This window comes from Coloeus monedula, assembly GCF_965178545.1.
Source record: "Coloeus monedula genome assembly, chromosome: 2".
In the NCBI taxonomy this organism is placed as follows: domain Eukaryota; kingdom Metazoa; phylum Chordata; class Aves; order Passeriformes; family Corvidae; genus Coloeus; species Coloeus monedula.
This window is the reverse complement of record NC_138782.1, coordinates 24,180,935-24,205,658: the sequence shown is the minus strand read 5'-3', so window position 1 is coordinate 24,205,658 and position 24,724 is coordinate 24,180,935. Positions and strand designations below refer to the sequence as shown.

General features: G+C 38.6%; 1 protein-coding gene across 1 annotated transcript in view; it reads left to right on the top strand.

Annotated features, from left to right (window-relative positions):
- Nucleotides 1-23,503, top strand: part of KCNK2 (potassium two pore domain channel subfamily K member 2) — a gene marked incomplete at both ends in the record, with an annotated part of 103,449 nt that extends 79,946 nt beyond the window's left edge. Inside the window, 3 exons of the mRNA XM_082302587.1 lie at nt 293-479; nt 8,808-8,947; nt 23,186-23,503. Coding sequence (XP_082158713.1) covers nt 293-479; nt 8,808-8,947; nt 23,186-23,503 — 645 coding nt within the window. The remainder of the gene's footprint in view (nt 1-292; nt 480-8,807; nt 8,948-23,185) is intronic.
- Between the last annotated feature and the right edge of the window lie 1,221 nt (nt 23,504-24,724).

The following is a 24,724-nucleotide window of genomic DNA, read 5'->3' as shown; positions in this document are numbered from 1 at the left end:
AAAACTTTCACATCATCAGCTGTTAATATTAGTGAATGCTACACACGCTGCTCAGCCATGAGGAGTCCAGCCCTGCTCTGCGTTCACTGCTGGCAAATGTTTCCTAGGATAGTCATGTTTGCTTTGAAGGCCATTTCAGAATAAAATCCTGCTTGAATTTTTCTGTTTGTTTGAGAATTATAATGCACTGCTCTCTAGAGCTGTGTAGTGCACGCTGGGGGTGATGGGTGCTGATGTGCACGGTGCAGTTTTATTAACAATGGGTTTCCTGTCTTTCCCCTTCCCTTTCCAGAAATGGAATGTGAGTCAGACAAAGATTCGCATCATTTCAACAATAATATTCATACTGTTTGGCTGCGTGCTGTTTGTTGCTCTTCCTGCAGTTATATTCAAGCACATAGAAGGCTGGAACACACTCGATGCAATCTACTTTGTGGTGATCACTTTAACTACCATTGGATTTGGTGACTATGTTGCAGGTAAGATTTTTTTCATAACTCTTTATCTTATAATGCTTGGTACAGTGGTATTTATTCTGCATCTTTTCTTATTTTTGAGACAGATGTGTCTCTCTTGTGGTGCCTCTCTCCCAGTTTTATCCTTCATCATTCATGTGATGGGGCCTGTCCTCCTTTTGGTTAATGTGACAGTGTGGAGACAGGAGCTGGGACAGTGAAATTCCTGGTGCATGTCTCTACTTACTGTTTTTTCTCTTCTTATACTATTAAAATTTAAGTAGAATATAATTTAGGTAGGGGGTTTGTTTTATTTTTCTTACAGGTTATGAAGTGCAAACACTAATAGAGCATCTTAATCTGAATATATCTTTTCAGCTGGACTTGTTTAAAATACCTCACCCTGTGAAGTTATATAACATAAGTTTTGTGTGCGTCCCTTGCTTTCAAAATATTCCAGAATTCTCTTTCTGGCATTGGAATATCTGATTTCTGTAGGATCTGCTGCATCCCACTTCTATGATTCTTGGTTGTCAGTACATGTTTGCCCATGTGTTTTTTGTAACGTCAGGAGAAGTTTTAGCACAACCTGTAGATAACATGTCCAATTTCTATGGTCCCATTAAGCTGAATTATTTGCAAATAACTTTTTTTAGCTCAGTATATCAAAGTCTGGGCCAGTTCTGTGTCAGCCTTTTTCTTGAAAAGGTGTCAGAAGCATTCATTCACTTCTTAGATTTGAGTAAGTATATGCTGTCTGTGCTGAGAAAGCATGTTGATCTGAGTCAGTGATGCATAGAGGGTGAGGTTCAGGAATTCAGAGCTGTTTGCTCTGAGCCTGAGATTCGTTTTCCTTGGCCTGGTCTGATGCTTCTGCTGATGCAGCTCCACCATCTCTCTCATGAAACACCTCTCTACCACCCCTGAACTCTGCTCAAGCCAGAGGTGGCTGACAAGGACCTTTGTGCTGGTCTGCTCTCAGTGAGCTACTCTGCTGGAGGGAACTGTTTTAACTAGACACTCATATGCTGTGGGCTCTTCCTGTGTCTTGTCTATGCCCATGGCTGTTGTGCGAGTCCAAGTGTGCCAAGCTGAGGCTCTCAGGTTGGGTAACTCCTCTTGTAGATGTGCTGGAAGTTTTGCCTTGATGGCAGTAACGGGGTCTTGTCACTGGCAAAAGCTTTTCAACTTGACGAGGTCCAACAAGGACCTCTAAAATATCAGAACTGCTTGGCATTTTTGTAAATGATCTGGGTAAAATGGGGGTAAATTTAGTTGTTGTTGACAATACTAAGCTATTCAGGGAGCCTTAATTTTTAGACTGCTTGCAAGGTTGCCAAAGATTCTTGTAAATTACAGAACAGAGCTATAAAATAGCAAATCAAATTTCTTTTGACTTTTACATAGTTATTTGTGATGTGTCCAAATGTCTTTGTATGTGTCTTGACTTCTGCCTTTCCATTGTCTTTCCCGTATTCTTTTTCTTTTCATTTCATCTTCATAATTTGTGATTCTGGTCAAATGACAACTAGCATGAAATAAAAAATTTATGCTGTTTTCAAGTCAAGAGTCTGGGTGTTTTAGACTTTCATTCCTGAAGGGTACATGTATGCCAGGGAATAAAAATGATAGTGTATAAAGGCCTGGTTATATTTACTGTAAAGCATTATATGAAATGGCCCACTTGGCTCTAACTAGAACACTGAGTACATTCATCATTACTCCCATTATAAATTTCCATAGACTTCTCTATTTGTAGACCATTTGATATCATAATTTTTTTCCTACATCGTCTCCTTTTAAATTTTACCAGGAAACACTTTCTCTTTCTACAGAATGTCCTTGAATTATATTGTTCTATAGCTGATGGCCTTTTATGGTTCACTTGATAGATGTTCTTTATTTAATTAAAAAATCCTACTGTAAATCCATTATTTCAAAGTATCAGAAGTGCTTTCTAGTTTCTTTGAGCAATATGCATGAGACTTGTATTTGAACTGAAGTATGCTATTGACTTAAAGGAGGAATGGGATCTGTAATTGCAGAGAGAACTTGCGAGAGAACAGGGTTAGATGGCTGCCTCCATCATAACTGGGAGGTTAACATTCCCATGGGACTATATTTTGACAGAGATAAAGTTGATAATATTATCAACTTTGGGTGAACTAAAATACTCTGGTTTTGGCAGGTGACTTGAAGGATTTTTCAAAAATGTCCAATTGTTTCTTTTGCAGTACATAATTGGCTGGTTAAATAAAGATTTTGAAAAATAGGTAAGGTATTAATTGGCTGAGCTTTGCATTGTGGAAGTTTGCAGTCATCGGTGTATCTGTAAGAACGAAATTATGAAGGAAACTGGCATTGCAAGTTCTCAATGGAGCTGATAGAATTTGTCCTAAGAGCTAGGCTTCCTTTATAATTTTGAGGAAGTATGTAGAATTTTTTGCACCCTAACACATTAGTATCTTCTCTTCATGATTTTTTGGTTTGCTTGTTTCCCTTTTAGGTAAGTCATAACTGCAGAGTGGACATTAAGGGCCACTGATATTTTTGTGGTAGTCTTTGTCTGGAGAACTCTTCTTGAAGTTTAGGAAAGCTGGGTGTCACAAACAAGGGAGAAACATGAAGAGTTAAGGCATGTAATACTGTGTAGGGGTGTAAAAGAGGTGGTCATGATAGAATATTGTGGTTGCAGAGCATGCTGGTCTTGGTTCTGGTTTGCCATGGTGAGAAAAAAGCAGCAAACAGAATGATGCTCCAGTCCACTTAGTGTCTAGATGCAATGCAGTTGAAAAAAATCCTCACGGTGGCATTAATTTGTTCATTTTGCTGATTCTTTTCTCCTTAAATAATACTTACACTGAAAATTGCCTTCTTCCATTTAGCATTATAGCCAAAGCATAATTGGTGGGCAGTGATGCTCTGATTTGCAATTATATCAGAGTGTACTTTCTGCAATAGAAGTCAAATTGATGATTGTTTTAGTGCTTGGAGGCACTTCTGATAATCCATAAACATATGTCAGTTTTGGCCCATTAAGTTCCCTCAAAACCCCAAAATTCCTATATATATGAAAATTTTCAAATCTTTTTTTCTGTGAACTGTCATCTCAGAGGAAAAAAAAACCCCTAAGTTTACAACCCCTACAAACAAATCCCATGGTTGTGTTAACATATGTGTTGATGTGTAGGGAAATATTTCTGAAATACTTATCATTTTTCACTAACATGAAACTATCTGCTTTCTGGTGCCACTGCAAGTAGGAGCCAAAAAGAAAACTTTCAGGAGGTACAGGACACTGTGTTACTCAATAGCTGTAGCAAAAGGGAGCCAACAGAAGAACCTGGGATTCAGGAATATAATGGTGTCCTTGGCTGTAGCACAGGCTGTCATATTAGAAATTCTTTTGTTCTCCAGGATTTTTTTAGAACTTTCTTCTTTTTTGTACTGGAGACCATGTACTCTATTCCCAGAAACCAGAGGGAGGCAACATTCCCTTCGGTAGTCAGAGTCTAAGTTGTTATTTGGAGCCTGTGGAAGTTTCAGCTGGGGTTTCCATTGGCAAGAGAAGCCTTAAGGCAAACATAAAAGACTGATCACTCCTAGTGTGTGCAAGAAAGGAAAAGATGAAAAGCCCTTGTAATGCATGTTCAAGAAAATATATGAATTGTATTTGAAAAACTTGACTTCTTTGTCTTATGAAATGACTTGTTTTCTAATTTTTGGAGTGGTTGAATTTTTTTGGAGGGAGAGAAACGATTTTTTTATTTGAAGAAAGATTATTGTAGCTTCTCACAAAAACAAAGAAGAAAAATTGTACTACAGCCTGCACTGCCTTATGAATATCAGGACATAGTCAAACATCCCTTTTCTTGTTTTCAAGAGAAAACATTGACTTTAACATGACAGAAGAAAACCCAATCAAAACTATTAATACCTTGTGAAAGACAAAAAGAAATCTTCTCATGTTGAATGTGCCATGATTTTAGTACAATGAAATATATTTCTGGATACTAAGGTTGGTACTGAGGCACATGAATATGTGTATAATTGACAACATACTGTTCACATGTACAGATAAATTCTTTAACTTGCAGTGCAGTCTGGAAGGCATAGTCAAATATTTCTAATGGCATTTATCTAAGAGGATTCAAATCTAAATTAGGTGGCATGTCCACAACTTGACTGAATTAAGTAGAAGGCAAAAATATAAATAGCATATCAGTAGTCTATTTCACAATGGGGCATAATGATGATATAAGATTGTCTCAACTGGTTCAGTGAAACAGATCACAGAATTCTGCAAGTCTTACTTTAAAAATGTATTCCAACTCTTTTGTTACTTTTGTGAGTATGGTTTTTTTTTTTTTTTTTTTTTGCTTGGCTTATTTTCCATTTTTGAGCCCTGATTTTTAACTTACTGCTTTTTCACTGTTTCATTCTGTAACACACTGATGTATTGCCACTGTAATACACATACCTGTCTATGCACTGTTGCTTGGTCTGAGACCCAGTTTGTAGTGAGCTGAGCTGTTTTAGTCTCATTCAATGTCACCAAACGGGGGCACTTGACCTGGTGGTCATAGCAGCCCAGTTGATCTGCTGTCACTGTGTGATACCATGCACCAGCAGAGAGAAATTGCTGTCATGCTGAGCCAGGGGTGTGTCCAGCATCCTGGAGGAGAGCTGTGTGCTCTCCCACAGGCTTCATGCCTTTTTTTTTGGCATCTGGAGGAGCTCTTTGCCCCCTCAGGACTTGGTGCCCGTAATAGGGGCTCTCTGGTGTGAGCCATGCTTTAAGGTTAAGTTGGAGCACTGTCTTGCTTGGTGTCTGTGTAGGACAGCATGTGAGGAGTGTTTTAAATCTGTGCTTTGTATTCTGAAGTAGCTCTCCATTTTCCTCTGAGCGGCATCACGTGGCTCATATGGCCTACTTACATTCCATCTCTGACAGTGCAATATCTTGTCCCCAGCCTTCTGCATTTCCGCATCTCCACACGAGCTAGTCTTTCTCTGTCCCCTTTTTTTTGCAGTCCTCAGAGGTAATTCCTTTCAAGTTGCAGGGCTGAACCTCCATATTTCTTTGGAGTGGGACAAATGACATTTCTGGATTAAGCATGTTCATCAGGTTTGTCACAACAGGGATGGTGGACAGCTACTTGTTATTCTGCAATTAAAACTGGATTATATGATATTTCTATATCAGATTAATTTGTACTGCTGATGAAAAATCATAGACATTTCCTTGTTTGCATTGCCAGCTTTTGAATAACCCAGAAATTTTTGCTGGTATGGAATTGAGATACTCAATGTTGACAGCACTTTCTATTCTCTCCTTCTAAATTTGAAGTAAAAATGCAAAGCCAACCAACTTAACAGAAATAATTACATGTTTCTATTTTGAGCTGCTTAGCTGTAGGAAAAAAGGGGAAAAGAATGGCAACAATGAAGAAAATTATTTACTTTAAAAGTACTTGTTTTACATAAATAAATAAGTAAAAAAGATACATTTGTAATCCTGATCTCTTACCTGAGAATCAGAATCTGTTCTAAAGCACTCCTGAAATATTCTCTAATGCCTTTCTTCACTGAAACAGAGTTCTCAACCTTAGTAAGGAATATGTTTGGGCCATAGAACAACTTACATTTTCCAAAGCGTTGAAAATACCAAATAAAAGTTATTTGGCAGATACAAGAATGGTGGCAGCAGCAATGCAATAGCCTTTGATGAAGATGGATAGGAAAACTTTGATTTCTCGTAGACCTCAAGCTACTTTAAATCAAATCATTACCAGAAAACATCTTGGCAATAAACTGTGGCTGCTCTTGCTGTAACAGATTATGGCAGTGAGACTGCTAGATTTCTTCTTCATTGTGGTTTTAACCTATTTTGGGTAGAGACTAAAGAAAGCTGGGAAAATTTTTGTCCCTCAGCCCACAAAATTGGGCTTGCCAAACAAGCAACAAAATTCAGCTTCTGCCTTCTCAGCATTTTGCTTCCTAGAGGGCTGCATAAACCAATTTGCTTTGCAAAAGAAACATGATGATGTATCATATTGATATGGTTTTTACCATGTTGCCCATAAAATCATTAGATTATCTCATATACTTCAGTACATTTAGCTTTGCGTACTCATACACAAATGCATTCATACCCATTTAAGTGAATTTGGTAGTTAATGAATTCTTTTAGTTTAAATTCAGTACAGCTGAGTTGTGATCACATTTCTCTATGAAATCCTATTTAATGACATTCCCAGGTAATTGCATTATGGCAGTTTGAGCATGACAGGAGACAGTACAAACATCCTCAGGTATGTCTCTCTCTCCCTGAGATTTGATTAAATTGTGAAATCACCCAAGGAGTCCTTGAAATTCAGAAGCTCAACTGCTAATAAAGATTTTAGTTGTGAAACCTTACCCTTGAGTATTTCTTTGGATACCTTTTGTCCCTTTAACTTTAGGGAAGCTGAACTCCTTTGGGCATGGCTAGATGGAGCCATCTCCTGGCCAGACAGCATCGAAAACTTGGTTGAACATGAATATGTCCTAACTCCTGCCTCGGTGATTAACTTTGCTGTAAATAAAATGAGTAAAAACTGTGAAGGAAGTGCTTCCTGCAGGCTGGCAGAGTTAGGTTCCAGTTTCGGTTTATAAACATAATATGCCAAAAATTAAAAACCAACCATGTGGATGCGTTCTATGATACTTGTGCATTGTACGAACAGCTGAAGAAGAGGATGAACCACTGAATGTGGCCCATTACTAGAGCAAAGACATGGTGGTAATTAACCATTTTTTGAACTACAAAAAATTTTGGGTCAATCATCCCTAAAATTCCGTTTTACTAGATTGGCATGAGATGGATGTTGTTAACAAATAACTTGATGTTTTTTCTTGTGCTGTGATAAACTCAGCCCTTTGGTGGCTGGATGTCTTCTGTTCCAAACAGAGCCCTGTCTTCTACCTCTGCTTGGGACTATGAAGGCATCAAATTATATCCACTTGCACAATGTGGATTAATCTCTTGAGTAGTTAAGTAAACCATTGCAGCTCAAAGCTTTTTTTTTTTCTTGATGCAAATATGTAATTGACATGAGAAAAACAAAATTTCTGTCTGTGAGGGCTTCCATACAAATCTAGTCATCAGTAAAATTCTTTGTTATTTGCATGCAATCTCTCTTTGTTATTTGCATGCAATCTCTGTGATAATACAGCTGAGTAAAAACGTTATTCTCCATGAGAGTCAATATCAGTACTGTAACAAGATGCTTGATATTTTCAGGCCAATTTCCTTTGATTTGTTTTATTATAGGATGCAGATACGTAAAACAAAGTATTGTGTACCTGTACAGGCTACTTTAACGTGCCTGAGAATGTTTTACTATGGAGTCTCTTCAACTGTGGGCAGATACACACATCGAAATTCTTGCAGCAGCCCAAACTAGAAGTCTGGTTTTACTTGTTGCAACATAGCTGAATTACAAGTTTAAGGCTTCTGTTTTATTGCATGGCAAGATGTGAAATGTGAGTTATTTGGTGTTGTCAAGAGCTCTGGATGAACATAATTTTTTTTGTGTGGAAATAAGACATCTGATCTTTATAGCCGTATTACACCTGGAAGCTGTTTTATCAACATCTGAAATTTTTCCTTTTACTTTAACATTGGAAAGAAGTGACTGGTGCTTATGGCAGTAGGACTCAAAAAAGCTGCCTTCAGCTGACTTCTCTTTTATCCACCTTTTTTTTGGGGGGGGGAGTATGATCAATTCAACTTAAGTCCCTGTACTCTGGTTTCCTTCCGCAAAATGGAGACTATAATATTTGCCTACCCACCAGGGGCACCTGTTAATGCAGGTGCTACTCTTTCTTTACTGAGGCTAAAGATTTTATATAAGTATTGAGATGTTTTAAAGTTCTTACAAAACCAGATTTCTGAGGATATGAACACATTGCATACTTTGGAACAATATTTAAACCTCTGGTACAGCATCATTATTTGGAGCAGGTGGGAAGTCATTTCATTCAAGCTGTCTTCACTGACCTCTATCTTAAATGATAGTATATCAGAAGTTGAACCAGTTTGTGTTCATTCAGTAACTATTATGAATGGCTAGCAGTCATTGTCTAAAATTTGCATACTCCAGCCATTGCTTCCAAGAGCAAACTAATTTATATAATTTGTTCAAATTCAACAAAGTATTTTGCTAGGAATTTTTGGGTAAAAAATGGGTAAAAATTCAGAAGTTTTAAGACATTTAACTTCTTTTTTTCTAGGAAAATTACTTTTAAAAACATCTTTGCACCTATAGCTTTTAAGTCTGATTTAATTTTAACTGTATTGTTTTTCAGGGGGATCAGATATTGAATACCTAGACTTTTACAAGCCAGTGGTGTGGTTCTGGATCCTTGTCGGGCTTGCTTACTTTGCAGCTGTCCTCAGCATGATTGGAGACTGGCTAAGGGTCATATCAAAAAAGACAAAGGAAGAGGTAAGAATATTTTGAAAGGTGAAGAAACACTCCTTTTTAAAAACTTTGAATAGAAGCCAGGTGAGCTTATGGCTGCTTTTGCTCTTAGGGTGCATGGGTCAAAGCCTTTTCTGTATGAGCTATAATGCTGCAGCTCAAACTGCAGGAAACTACATAGCAGCCCATTCAAACATAGTGTTTTATTTTCACATGTCTGCATAGCAAATTAGATTAAATGTATTATTAAATTAAGTGTATATGAACAGTTGCACTTGATTTATGGGGGAAAAAATCTTAAACTACTGTTCTAGGCAGTAGAAGGTAGGCCTTAATTTTTAAGGCAAAAATAATTCTGCTTCATTTCTATAAGGGATGTAGGTATGTAAAGAAAGTACTTATGTAGTTATATTTGAGATACTATGTTTCATAGTGGTAAGAAAATAAATTTTTCATATCATGCAAGATATTGGAATGAATTATTTAAATATCCCTGGGTGTGTATTACCATATCTTCCACAGAATTACTTGGTGTTTGTAGTCAGGTATATTGCTTTCAATTGAAATATGTTTCACTTGTAAATGTGTATTTGTTATTCCAATGTTGCAACAGTATTTTACCTTAAATTTTGCCATTTAAGAAAATGTCCTGGTTTTGAAAATGTTAGAGGGTAAATAAAATTTCCTTCAGTTGTAGTGTGCATAGTTCAGGTTTTACTGGGAGTCGGAGAAATTAATTTTGTTTGAAGCAACATATTATTTCCCTCTAATTTAGCTTGAGTTCCTTTGCACGCATCAGTTGATTTATGATACTCAAACATAAAAGCTCTAATTTGTTTTTGATGGAATGAATATGTTGGCTACTGTGCAGTGGCCTGCTACTTATATTGTTTTAAATTGTTTTCCTAGCTGTAGGGCATGGCATCGATGCCTAGATGTATTCCTGGCAATCCTTGAGTTCCCAAAGCCTTTGCTCTGAAGGGTAGCTTACCCCTGTGTGCTTTCACTGACTGCAGCCCCTCAGGGTGCCTGCCACCTCCTGAGCAGGAGCAGGGGCACTGCTGGCAGCAGGCAGGAGGGTGGGAGCTGGGCTCCTGGGCAGGATTAAACCCGCTTTGTGAGGAATGTGGGGTAGGAAGCCCTTTTCCATTGCCCTTGCTGGATCATGGCTCTGTGGTTAGAGACAGCTCTGTGACAGGTCTTCTGCAAGTACACTTTCAGCAGGCAAGCCATAACCACTTAGCCCTGAAGCAGAGGGCAATATTTGTTGGAACAGTTTCAGTTTAAGAGTGTCATCTTTTGCCACATGCTGTAAATTTGAAAGGGTATTTATGACCTCCCTTCCACAACAAGCTTTACTAGTGCCCTCCACACACAGGGAGCAGCAGGTACCATTGGAGTGCTCCCATTTGCAGGTTCAGCAGCTTGCATGATTGCAATTCTGTTTTCTAGAAAAGCCCTGAGGGTGCCTTTAACAGGCAGCCTTACACAGCTTACACCAGCTGCAGGGAAACCACTGCATCAATTCAAGTGCCAGCAACCTGCATGGCTGTGTTGGGTTATTTTGAACTTCAGAATTAGGTTGGGGTCTCCCATTTTTCCCTCTGCAATAGGAAGAAGCAGGAGAACACTGGTGTGGGCTCCCCAGGGAAGTGGTCACAGCACCAAGCCTGCCAGAATTCAAGAAGCATTTGGACAATGCTCTCAGGCACATGCTGGAATTTTTGTGCGGGACCAAGAGCTGGACTTCAGCGATCCTTGCGGGTCCCTTCCAGCTCAGGATATTCTATGATTCTAAGCATGGTGTTTCCTCTGGGGAGTCTCCTGCTGTCTAACTGTTCTCAACCTGGGGCATTTCCTAAACTGTCTTTAGTTTCCCTGGGTTACTTGTGTCTGGATGTTTTGGAAAAAAATATGATGTGACTGAGGGGCTATGACTTCAGACTATGCAAAAAATGTTCTCAGGCTTCTTTTTGCTGTATTTTCTCAGACACTGTTGACACATTTTAGTTCTTCACACTATTTCCTAGAATTAATTTGATATTTAACCTCAGTTTTCTCATATTCATTTCTGTTATCCAGACAGCATCTTATCCAGAGATCTTAGTATGTTGACTATATAACACACTGAGGTTTCAGTCTTATAATGATGATAATATATTAAGAATATTTGAAATTTGTAGTATCTTGTGTATATTAGTCTACCTTGAAATAGATCTATTTCAACGTAGACTAACTTTGGAAAATATTTAAAGACACATGAATTGAAGAAACTTAAGAATACCTCTAACACATCAAAAGCATTCCTATTTTTATCAGGGAAAACTGTTTTCCAGGTTATGCAGTGCAGAGCTTCTTTTTCCCAGGCACTGGGAATGTGTAACTTAGTGTATCTTTTCATTCTTTCTCACCTTTATAGCCTAAACAAGCATATTCATTTTGTCTACAGCAAGGAAAACATCATTCTTCAGATATACCCAAATTGTCTTGGCTGAAGCAAATATTGGGAATACTGCTGAATACAAGTCTCATGTGTATTAGGTTAGATTAAAGACAGACATAACATTATTGGTGCAGTTTGTTCAGTTAATAATAACTCTGATGGTCAGAAATCTTCCTCTTTATTTTTTAACCCATTGCTCAGGCATGTGTGTGAATTCATAAGAGAAATAAAAATGCTTTAGCAGTTTAAAATTCTATAGTTTTAACAATGGCAGAGACCAGTTTGAGAATTGAATTATGACATACCTTGTGTGTTTGTTAGAAATTTTTTGTTTTATTTTCTCTCTTCCATCCTAATGAAACTTTGTAGGAAGAAAGTAATACAAATATATTGCATTTTGTTACAATATTGGCTATAAGCATCTTAAAAATATTCACTTTTTACAGGTCTCATTTTATGATAAAAACTGCTGCTCTTAGCTCATTCTTGTTATCTGCCTGGGGAAATCTGAGTGAAGATGATTAAAGAGTTTAGTGGAAATGTAGTTATCAAGTCTCTTCTGTGCCAGAAGCCAGATGAGACTGGATTTCTTGTCTTTTTTTCCAGTTAAACCTAAATTTACAGTGGACTGTTCCAGCTTCTATGGATGCAGATTATAGCAGAGGAACCTCTCTGCAGTTCCAATATACATCAGTGCAATGCAAAACCCTAGTTCCAAGTATGGGGTTTATTTTTTTAACTGTCTTAGGGAAGTGTTCTGTCAGTCCTGGAGGAAATAGCCTCTTATACCTAAAGGTAGCCTTTGAAGTTGGAAGCAATGTTATATATTAAAACCTACTGAGATACAGAATCCATGATAAAATCTACAGAACTGTGATTAATAGCACCCTGAATACTGAAGCAGTTTCATGTATTTCCTAGGAAATAGGATGATGAAAACCTTCTTTGCTGAAAATTATGGGGATTGTTATGGGAATCAACACATAAATATAAAGAAGATTTTGTATAGGACTTGTATCCTACTTTCCATGAAAAAACAGTAGTCTACCACATTTTAAATACAGGAGGGAGTAGATCATTCAGTAGTGATCAATTGTGCTGGTTTCAGCAGTCTAAGATCAAGCAGCAAAGTGTAAAGAATGTTACTCGAGTCCAGAATGGAGTCAGAGAGGTTGCAAGTGTTGAAAAGCCCTTCTTTACTTCCCCCCAACAACCAAAACTATGTATCATCAGAAGTAGATTTCTTTTGACAGGCAGCCATAGTCTCTTTTTTTGCCTTTTCCTATAGTCCAAGGTAAAAACTGTCAATAAACATCAGCATATTTAGGGTATGAAGGGGAGTCCTTCTTATTCCAGGGAGGAAGCATGCTGAAAATGAATATTACCTAAAATCTATAGTTCTATTCATATATATTTTTAATGCAGTTGTATTTTTTTCTTAGTAGCAGTTTACATAAGACTTTGAGGCGATAATGCGTTTCACTGTTTCAACAAAATAAAACATGTATTTTTTTCAATATTCTACCAGCAAAGTTTGCCATATCCAAGTAGATCTGAGACAAAAACAATCTGATCAGATATGCACTGATGCACAAAACTTCTGTATTTTGATATTAAAATCCAGATAACCAGTATGTCAGTCAGTTGCTCAGGTGGCTTTTGTCTCCTGAAACACTCTGGAGAATTTTGAATGCATCAAATGGAGAGGGAAGTGAAAGACAAGTAGAGACAGAAGTGGGAGTTTTAGAAGGATAGATCTGGAAGCAGTTCATACAGTAAGATAGATGAAGTGTCAGAAAGTCACTGGAACATGCTGTGTGCTATAATCTTAAGTAGGCGATCTGTCTCTGAAGTTCAGCTTCAGCTGTACTAGCTTGGCTTAAACTCCCTCCTCTTCATTATTCTCTACACTCTGATTACTCAGAGCACTTTTAAAGTCTTCTGATTTTAGTCTCTTTGAAAGGTAAATTTTCAGCAAGATTTTTTTCTTGTTGTATTTTTTTCTTTTTCTTCTGTATGCAGCAGCTTCTGAATTCCAGCATTTTCAGCAAAAATGCCTACCTAACCAACAACCTTAGGCAAGATTGTTGGGCTATAGGTCCTGTTCTCTTCACTGTATACCATGAGTCCAGGTGACTGACTTATGTTAGACATTAGCTCAGTTTGGACAACTGATTTTTTTTCATGCTGCATGTCTGTCTTTTGAATTGAACAACATGGATCCAGATTTACGGACCAAGCCTAACGTTTCATGCGAAATAACATTCACTTCTTGTGGAAATTCAAGAGGCAGTTGCTATAGTTGATATTTATAAACAAATTCAACAAATTTGACTCATCTGAGTCATCATTCAGTTTAATCTTCTTGGCACCAGTGACAGAGCTGTCACTCAAGTCTGTCAAAACAGAATTAGACTTGTCATGGTGATGCCATGGAGATTATTGCACTCCCCATATTATTTGTTGCCTTTTTATTAGCTTCAGGCTAAAGGTGCTCACCCAGCATAAGGGTCCCAGCATAAAGAGAACTTAAGCCCATTTCTCATATCCCCGGAAAAGGGACCCTAGATGTAGGCTGTATGTGTGAAAAGATGGAAAAATTAGTGGACTCAAGTGAGAAACAGTTTTGAAGGGTTTTGGTGCTCCAGGCAAACAGATTGTCCTTGGAGGCTGTGTAGTGAGGGTGTATGACCAAAGAGGAGGAAGAAGTTGTTCAGTTGGTAAATGAACTTTTGACCTGGCTCTCCCTGTTTCAAGAAACAAAATTCATTCACTTAGAAATGAAGATGGTAGACAATAGCTCTTCAGTCTGGTGATCAGAGACTGTTTACAGAGATGTGAGTCATTTGCTGGTCCATTTTGCATTGCTCCAAGTGAGATGGGTCAGCTTCTGTTGAAGAAAACAACCGTTTGGGCTTTTGCTTTTCTTACATCCACTCCAACCAACCCCCCCAACTCCTGGCAAAAGAAAACAGATAAGCAATCCAAAACATAAAAGAAAAACAAGCAAACAAAAAACCAAAAAAAACCCCCCAAAAGACAAGAAAACGTCAACCAAGCAAAACCCAAAAAACCAAACCCAGCTGCAGCAGTTTAAAGAATTTTAGATCCACAAGTTCACTGGATTGGTCAGGCTGGTGTGATGGATGTCTCTTCCTAGAAAGCACTGAATTGCAAATATTTGTGGGACACAAGTATAATGTGAAAGCCATGGCATGCAAAGTAATTTTGCAATGCAATGATTAATACGGGTAACAATTCTAAGATGTGCTAGCAGGGGATCATTGAGTTTCTGTAGGAAAGTGGTGCTACTGCTGCAGGTGTTGTTAAAAGGTATGTTACCAGAAAACAGTCTCTAGATTTGTGGTCTAAACTTCAGAAAGAGTGCAGAGAGCTACAAAAATGACAAGGGAAAAATCTGAAGAGAAGTCTGTCTAGCGTTAAGAGGGGTTTTTTTTCCTGTACATCCAAGATGTGCAGAAAAGTCTATTTGAGAAGGAACAGTCACATTCAGAAGGTGATTGTTTTCTATAATTTCTATGAGATTGGGAGAAATACAAAATCCTTCTACAGTCAAAGCAACCTCATGTCTCCAGTCAAATTTGACTAGCAACAGGACAAAAAACCATCCAAAACAATCCCAAAATATAAGGTGAGAGTACAGTCTCTCTATAACAGCCCTGAGTCTCAGGGACGTATAAAGAGTAGTATTGGTGTAAGGAGGAGATGGAAATGACTGGCCTGGTTCTGAATGCACCTTGATCTCTTCCTTTCTATGAGTTTAACTTATGCTGGTGATGTTCTTGAGTCTGCCCTAGCAACAGTCTGTAATACTGAGTTTCTATATTGATTAGTTTTTTAAAAGTCTGCTGTGGTAATATGTGCAATAGTGAATAGGAAAGAACATCTTGTTCTGAGAATTCCAGGAAAACTAGACAGCTGATGGCTTTTGACACTTTTTTTGAGATCTTTCCTCGTAGTTTTGTGTACTTTGTACATGTGATGCTTACTTTACTTCAGATTCAGCACTCACACAGATAACATTGACACAGTTTTGCTGTGGTTATATTTATATTTGTATAATGCCTCTTAGCTGGGCATACCAGGCATTTAGAGACTGCTGTTTTATTATTGCATATTGAGTACCAGGTCCTGCTGGGGTGCTGATTACAAGGCATGTGCTGCCAAGTACACTTCCATGAGGAGCAGCATGGCCCAGGGCACGGGGACACTGTCAGTGTCTCTCATGCCAGGCACTGTGCCTGGCCTTGCTCTCCCACAGTGCTCAGAGAAGGAGAAAATTACTCCAGTGAAGGCTGCATGCAGCAAGGGAGTGATGGCAAGAGCTATTGAATTTGCAGAAATAAAACTAGGGCAAGAGACTTATACTTCATAATAAGAGAAATTGTTTAAAGAGAGATCATTTATAACAATGTCATTTCTTGGAGTTAATTACCCATGAAGATTCCCAGAATGTATGTTGTGATGGTCTACATTGAGAAACCTTAATTTTGGAGGTAAGATGTAATTGATCCTTTGTGACAGCAGTAAATAAATCTGTGGTTTACTTTATTGTGGGCTGAAAAGATTCCAGATTAAATATCACTGACATCTTCATGATTAACATTCCTGAAAACTTTACTTTTTTTTTTGTTTGTTTTTTTTTGTTTTTTTAGGATAATCTCAGTACTTGAATATTGTTAGGAAAAGACTCCAGAACATGTTACTAATGCTGAGTGTATGAATCTGATAAGTGTCTTGAGGATGAGTCCCCAGACAAAGCCAGTTCAGCAGAATGCCCTTGCAAGTAGGTGTGTCGACATTGAGGAAAATGCTTTGCAATTGCAGATAAAGGGGACTGAAGAAGCTATGGAATACTTCCTTTCACAAGGGATTGGTGCAGTTGTAATATTAGTGATGAACAGCCAAAGTGGAGCTATTTCACATAAATATCACTCCAGATACTGACATTAGAAAGTTAAGAAATAAACAGCTCTTGCTGGGCCTTGACCATGTAGTTACTATAATCATTCCTTGCTCATTACCAAGTAAAAATTATAATTCCTTTTTTACGTTTGTTCTTTTTTAGCATATCTTTATACGATAAAAAACGTCCAATAAGTTATGAAACAGTTGTTGTCTCTTTCCTCTGGGAGAAGGTTGAGGCAGTCTTTCAACAGCCTGTGGCTTGGGTTTCATTATGTTTCTAGTATAGTCCTGAAAATGTTTGCTATTCCTGGCTGCAGCCAAGTGGTTGGCTTTATAGCACAGGCAGAGGATACACACTGTTCTCCTGAATCACCTTAGGCTCAACTGATAGAGATTTGTGCAAACCTAAGTAGTTTCTTGTGGCTAATACAGGTGCATGTCATTCACTCTCACCAGGATGAAAGAGGGGTTGGATGGCTCTCTGAGGCAGCTGAAACAACTGAATAGAAATTATTTTTAAAGGGAAAATGTCAACATCTTCTTTTTTTAATCTTTATCTTTGGAAGTTAACAACAAAGCAGAGTGTGAGAGGGAGAGATAATCAGGCCCATAACTTGTCTACACTACTGAGACATACACACATGCAGCTCTATGCAAAGAGGTATCTGATGGGCAATATTCAATAATAGTTCTGAGGAAATACCTAACACAGCAGTCTTCATATTTATGGAAAAACATAAGGTAAAACAAAATAACTGTGTTCACTGTTAGTATATCTGCTTCTGTTTCGTAGGCATGCTTTTTAAATAATATTTTTAGGCTGATTTTATTTTGTTGAATAAAACCATGATAGAGGAAAAGGCCATTTCTCGCATCTGCCATCTGTCACATCTCCACAAAAGATATTCCCACAGCTGCCACCATAGGAGTTCCTCCACAAATAAAATAATCAAAATTTGTGGGCTCTCTGCATTCCCATTGGAGAATGTGGTTTATTTCATCCAAGGCATCAGATGTGTTCATGGAAGTTATGTGGGTGAAACCAAACAATCTTTGCTCACCAGAATGAACTTGCGAGCATTGCTTATTACAGGACTGAATAATCCAGTTTCCATCAGGAAAGCATTGTTCCCAAAACATTTCTGACCACCATGGCAACAAAACCACAACCTTTCCCCAGAAGATGACAATTTCACAAAAGACACCCTTTTCCCCCTGATATTTGTCTGAAAAACAGAGGGATGGGTATAACAGGGAAGTGGAACCAAAATAGGCATCACTTACCGCTTCACGTGCTTCATATGTGCCATTCACTTTGAAATTAAAGTCTGGTACCTTAAAGACCTGGTGAAGAAGAGTTCCCTGCTACAGAACTGAGGTCCTGACAGGATCAAGTAGAAGATGGTGGTTAAACACCTGAGAAAGCTCAGCATAGGTATCTCATTTAGTGATTGTGGTATTTCTTGCATTTTCTGGCTGTTTACATTTAAGGACAAGTAGAACGCACTCTTCTCTAAACACCTGTCCACAGCTATTTTGTGTATGTACTAATAACACTATGAAAGTAGAAATACTGAAAGCCAGATCACTGGGTTGGGAATTTTAGGTGGACTATAAATGAGATTCCCTTAATATGCAGCAAATGCATGGGTTTCACTAAAAGTTTTTGTGAAACTTATCTTTTTCTCTTCTGCATTCTGGTCTTCTCTAACCTATAGCCAGCTGAGGTAGTGAATAGAAATTTGTGTCCAGTAGCAACTTGGGTGGGAAAAGGTGCCATATGATTGCCCAGGAAAGTGAGATGGCAGGTAGGAAGCCCCCCCTATGCACTCAGGGATAAACCCACCCAGCAGCTGTGTTGTTAAACTCATCACCCAGGTACTCTCTGTACCTACATTTTTTTAAAAAGGGACTTCAATTTCTGTGAATGCTGGGTGAGTTTCCTGAGAACTAAGACAAAATGTTATGTTCTGTACTCTGCTGCCTGCATAATTTGACATGTAACGCACTTTCTAGTTTTGTCTGAGTAGCACATCATAGAGAGGTTAATTGGATGTGTTATTTTTAAGTAGCAGGATAAAGTACACTGGAGAGGAAAAATGAAGCTATGAAAACTCAGAGAATGCAGTAGGGATAAATGTTTGACATTATATACTGGGGAACATCTAGACCATTAAGAATATCTGTAAGGAAGGGCACATTTTTTCACCTAAAATGTAGTAAAATGGATACCTCCAGCTCATCTACTTGTTTTTTAAATTCAATTTTTTGGCTTGCACAACCATGCTCATCATAAAATGTATGAGCCCTGTATGCCAATGGGAAACAACATAAAGCACAGCTATGACAGAAAAAGCTGCACACATTATTTAGAAATATATGTTTTCATTTTCCTGCATGACATATATATAACACTATTTTTTTTTTCTTATTTGCTACTCAGTGGTTTGTCTCCTCCTGAGTATATCATAACTTTTATGTCATATATCGGAGCTCCATCCAAGCAGGATAGATTTCTTCCTACTCTGTAAATACAAGTAGATTAACTGATTATACTGTAATGTTAGGATTTTTCAAGAATCTCCCTGAGACAGAGGAGCAAAACTAAAGCAAAGTTAAGTTAGGCAAGTGCATTTGTCTTGGTTTATTTAAGGATGTCCTTAATTATGCTTTTGTTTGTTTGTTTTCCTGCCAGAGCACGGATGTGGCTTAATACAGATGACTTGTGTATTGCTACATGGCTTGTGCTTTCCAGACTCTTAATAGGAAGAGTGGTCTTCCTGAATGGAGGGAAGTTTTGCTCATATAAGTATTTGGATAATTTTGTGAGTGTCCAGAAAGATTCTCAAACTCTTGACAAGTATAAGGAATTAGAGTAAAGGTAGTGGAGAATGAAGCAGGTGCTTCAGTACGTTCAAATGCTTTTTTAGTTTTAACAGTATCATCCCCTTGGACATACTTACATGCTGGCTTATGCTGCTGGCCTTTAGCTGAGTGTGGAGCCCAGCTAGACAGAAAGCTAAAACACAGTGGCAATGAAACTGGATAGGAACTTTTGGTCCTGCTAGAGATATTGACTGAGAGCCAGTTGTAGGACATTATTCATTTAGATGGATTTTGGCAGGAGTAGGAGAAGCAATGATGGCTTAAAGTCCATGGGTTTTTTTCCTAGTTCTGTTAAATTTAGTATATCTGTCTTGAAGTTATACTGGTGGTGGTGTATGTGTGCAGCCTGGGAACTGTTTGGTCATTCAGGAATTTCATGCAGCGTTTTATTGATGTCTGTTTTTCACTACACAAACTCCCCAAAAAACCCAAAAGTGGCTTTAACAAGAATGAGTAGAATACTCTTCACAAATAGTTCAGAGGCAATTTCTCATTATATCCTACTAGAGCAAATGTGAGATTTCCACCACAGGTAGGCACACATATATTGGCATAGACATTTGGAGGTGCTACTGGAGATGACCCGTGGTATTTGAGACATCCCCATAGGGCTGTTGGATATGGTGCTGATCATATGGAATATCCTGGCAGTGGTAGCTGGAGGCCAGGGAACCTGTGCTGGGCAAGGAATTGTGCCAATGCTGTTCATTTGTTAGAAAAGTTGTGGGTGTTGTTTTTGGGGTGGTTTTTCTGGGGGTTGAGGTTTTGGGGTTTTGGGTTTTTTGGGTGTTTTTTTATTTTTTGGTTTGGTTTTGTGGGGAAGTGTTCTGTGTGGAATATTTACTTGTGTTACTATATACCAAAATTCTTGAGAACTTGTTATTGAGACTTGTCTTCCCTAGAATCATGAGGCAGTAGGGTGCTGCTTCCTGCTTCTTAAATACATAATAAAGTTACTAGCTGTTGATGTTCAGTGTAGCTAGGTTGATACTCCTTGTGAAATATGTCTAACACCTTGCAGTCTAATTTGGATTTTGATGTGGAGGAAGTCAATTCAGGAGCTGGGATAGGGACCATGTCCCCATTACTAGTGGCATTTCTCTTCCCTGAAGGTTGAAGTGAGAAGCATCACCAGATTAGTGCTGCTTGTTGTATGGCTGAGTCAGGTGCTATCACTGTGACATGTTTTTCATATTGCTTCTGAAATATTTTGTGACATTTGGCCTTCTGTTAAGTATGTAGTTGTCAATAATTTCTGTGACTAAGAGGCCTTGTCCTCATGTCACACTGCCCCCAACTATGACAGCTGTAGAATCTACAGAGCTGTGTTGTAATGAGGCAACAGAGCTGGAGAAAAGTAAATAGTTGTCACAGTAGGTAGGTATGCAAAGAATTTCATTTTCTTGAGCAGCACAGGCAAGTGGCATTTCAGAGGCTTTGCATAAGACATTTTTTTGTTGTCAGAACCTAGATGAAGAGGAGCTGTAATGCAGTGTGATAAAGTGTCATAACCTAAGGACAGAAAGAACCTGAACATACATAGATATGTCCCTATGGATCAAGGAGGGATCAAATTATATAAGCAAATTACTAATGTACGCTGGTAGTTAAAACTGCACGTTTCTTTTCTTATAACCTGTTGTGTTTGAGTCTGGAAGTGCCATGGAACTAAGAGCTTTATTTAGAAGAGGTAACATTTTTGAATGTGTTTCAGTTCACATGAAAAGTAGGGGCTGAGAGCAGTGATTTGGGGCATGTATAGTACAAAGAGCACTGAACTCTTGGTTTCTAATGTGTGCCAATTCCCTCTGTTTTCCTACTAACGCATGTTGATGCTACTTAGTCATAGTATTACTAACAGCATGTTGTAATTTGTATTTTTTCCTACTGTTTTAATATAAACCAACATCACAACTTTGGTGTATGGGCAGGTAGAATTGTGTCCACTGTGCTGATGTTCCACACCACCTTAATTAGAGTGAGCTTATCTCCAAAGGCACATTTATTGATGCTCATCAGCTGGCTACACAAACTTGCTTTCCCAAAGAAATCTGATTAGAATTCAGTCATCAGATACCCCAAGCTACAATTTCAAGATTCTCCTGAATAACTTGCATGCCCAAGAGCAGCTTGCCCTGTGTGAGACAGGACCATCACCAGGAACATTTTGAGCCTGTCCTAGAGGTTACAGAGACTTGCTTTCTTCAGAAGCAAGTCCAGTTGATTTTCTTTCCTGGATAACATGAAATCACGTGGGAACTGGGAAAAAAAAAAAAAATTGAAAGATTACAGGGAGACAGTTCAATTGTGCTGAGACACAATTTGAAAGCCTGATAGCATCTCTTGTATGTGACCATATGCAATGCCAGAGGTGTGCCTGAGCAAAACACCTGGTCTGTTAAATGCTTACACAGCTGGTGAGGGGTACATATAAATATATGCAGTAAAATAGAAACCTGTGTGCTGGCTCTTTACTCCCCCAGACAGAACCATTCTCCAGAACCTGAGCAGCCTGTCTTTAGTAAAGCATAGGAAAAAGAGAAAATTGCTCCAGGGTTGCACTGATACTATTTATCATATTTTTATTACTTGTTTACTACAAGTAAAAATATTGGAGCAGCTGAGATGCTTCAGCATTGCAGATTTCATTATGTTCAGATCTGAAGTGCAGTGTGTCTGATCCTAGCTGCACAAATTAAATACTAATAATCATTCAGCTAGGTGAGTCTTCTGTGTATTGCAGATAATTACCCTTGTTTTAGAAAATACATATTTGTCCACATTTATCATCTTCACTGAAGTGGAGATGAATGTAATAAAATGACCTATGAGTAAAGGGATCTTTTTATTTTGTTTCTGGAGGGGGAAACTTTTCCTGAAACCCTGTCACTCCTGGATGAGCTGATTAATTTTAACCTTCATTATATTCCTGTTTTCCAGTGCACTGCAAAGCATGAATAAGCTCGTGGCTTTTTCTCTGATGGTTTGCTCCCTATATTTTTCTGTGTAAACTCTTTTTTCATTTCTGTGCTTACCAAGTCAGAGTTTTCTTGCCAGTGATTTAAATTCTGGACTGAGCAGTACCAATTAGACTAATTTATTTATGTGGGTTAAATTCTCCTAAAGTGCTTCACTTTGGAGTTATGTTTATGAGTGGTTTATCTTCCCTGTGCTGTACCTTCCCACTATTAAGCTGACTAGGGAGCAGAGATTTAAGGAGAAATAATCAGTTTCCTTTGCAGTTGTAATGAGATATCATCATCAAAGGGTGCCTCTTTTAGTTACTGATGTAACTTAGTGTAACAGTGGTTTGACTGAAATACAAGTGCAAAAATATAAACAGTAAATAAATGACAGGCCATAGTTTACTTCAGAGTAGATCTGCTCAGTCTACCTTATGCCATATCTGAGGAAAAATAAGAATGTTTTGGGCTTGAGGGTGGGAAGCAGATATGCCACTGAGGTGACTTTTAACTGTTGCTATGTTGGTGCTATGTTTGAGCGAGTGCAGAAAAGAGAAAGCAAACACCTGATGGTCCCTTTAAAAAGGCTTTTCTGTCTAAATTTAGAAAATTCTTTGCCAAATCTCCCAAGGATCTTTCCAGAGACAGTGAAAGTGCTCATAAATAACCCTCACCCTAGTAACAATACATAACACAGCCTGGATTGCTGGGATTTCAGCATCCCCTGACCAGCTGGGTATTGTGCAGCTGTCAAGCCTCTGCAGCTTTCCTGTATTGCTGGCTGTCTATGATAACAATTAAAAAAAAAAAAAGCAGCAGAAAATATTTTTATTTGTGTTTTTGGAGTTGTTGTTAGCTCTTACTAGTGCAGTGTTTCTTCTTTAGTTGCTGTCAATAAAAGACTGAGTCTTTGGCATGAGAAATTTGTGCCGGCGGCAGCTCTTTGGCAGCCCTGCACTCTCACCAGGCTCCTGAAGGTAAACAGTGTCTGAAGTCCTTGGTTCCATAATGCCTCTGTTTTATTCCTGATTTTTGCTGCAGGTTGGGGAGTTCAGAGCCCACGCTGCAGAGTGGACAGCCAATGTCACCGCTGAGTTCAAGGAGACCCGAAGGCGCCTGAGTGTGGAGATCTACGACAAATTCCAGCGGGCCACCTCCATCAAAAGGAAGCTCTCTGCAGAACTCGCTGTCAACCACAACCAAGACCTGACCCCCTGCAAGAGAACACTGTCAGTGAACCACCTGACCAGCGAGAAGGACCTCTTGCCAGCTCTGACAAAGACGGACAGCATTTACATGAACGGCTTGACGCCGCACTGTGCAGCAGAAGAGATAGCCGTGATCGAGAACATTAAGTAGCCATGACTTTGGATCCCATTCCTTGGGAAGCTCTTGGCTTAGACTAGCCATCCACCTTTTTTTCCTCCACCCTGTCGATGACCAGTGCTAGCAGCATTTTATATGTGTGCATGAGTTCCACAGAAAAACTACAGTCCCGAGTTACCATCGCATCTCTTCAGAGACACAAAGACGAATGGCACTGCTGGTTCCGAAAGATGCTGGAACAAGCAATGTTTTCTGCCTTTATCTGCCCAGACTGTTTTTCACTTCTAATGTGCCATACGGCCTCACGAATGAATCTCACTTGTTTATGGTAACAATGTAGCTTTGAGGGATCAGTCCTTAAAATTTCAGGGTCTACCTTACTGAGCCTAGGAATGGACCATTTCTGGACTACAACACATTTGTAAATGGCAAGAAATACTTATGCAGCCTTTTACCTAAGAAATTTTGGTCAGTGCCTTATCTTTTGAAGAACCAGAACCTCTACAGTTCCTGTACAACTTTTGTTTGTTTGGGTTTTTGCATGAGAAATGTGTTTCATTTAAGCTTTCGTTCTTCTTGAGATGATGGTGTTTCAAAGGTGTCTGTTGTGAAGATACCAACCAGCACGAATGAATGCCAAAACTCAACAATCATCAATTGATGTTCTTAGCTCCAAATTTAAAGGCACTGCAGTTTCAAAAGTTGCAAACCTGTCCCCCAAAAGCATTTTGTTTTACTCAGGTCCAGCTGATACTTGTTCATGCTGACTTGTAGGATTTGCAGACCCTTTTCAGGTCTTAGTTTTCCAAGCAGTGTTCAGCAGTTGTTTTTCTCTGCATCAGATGTACCAAAAAAATCTGCAGCTTATCTATCACAAAATCATTTGGTAGATGACAAGAGCAAATAAAAATTACTGTTTTGATGAAAGGCAGGGGGAGGCTTTTAATTGCTGTGTTCTAATAATCACATCCAAAAAACAATGCAGAAGAATACAGCTATTTTTAATAAGCATAAACCTTCTGCCAGATATTTGGTATGAAAAGGAATCTTAATTTCCTTTTTAAGTCAAGTTACTCCAGAGGCTACATGTTATTTTACCCAGGAACCCTGGTGGAGTGCTTTCCTGAATGTCACGTGAGCTGCTTGTGCCAGAGCTGTGGCTAACGTGGGAATGCAATTGAAACTGGTATCACTGTGACTTTCTACATTTCAAATAGAGATGGCTCTGAATATCAGAGCAGACATGAAGAAGAG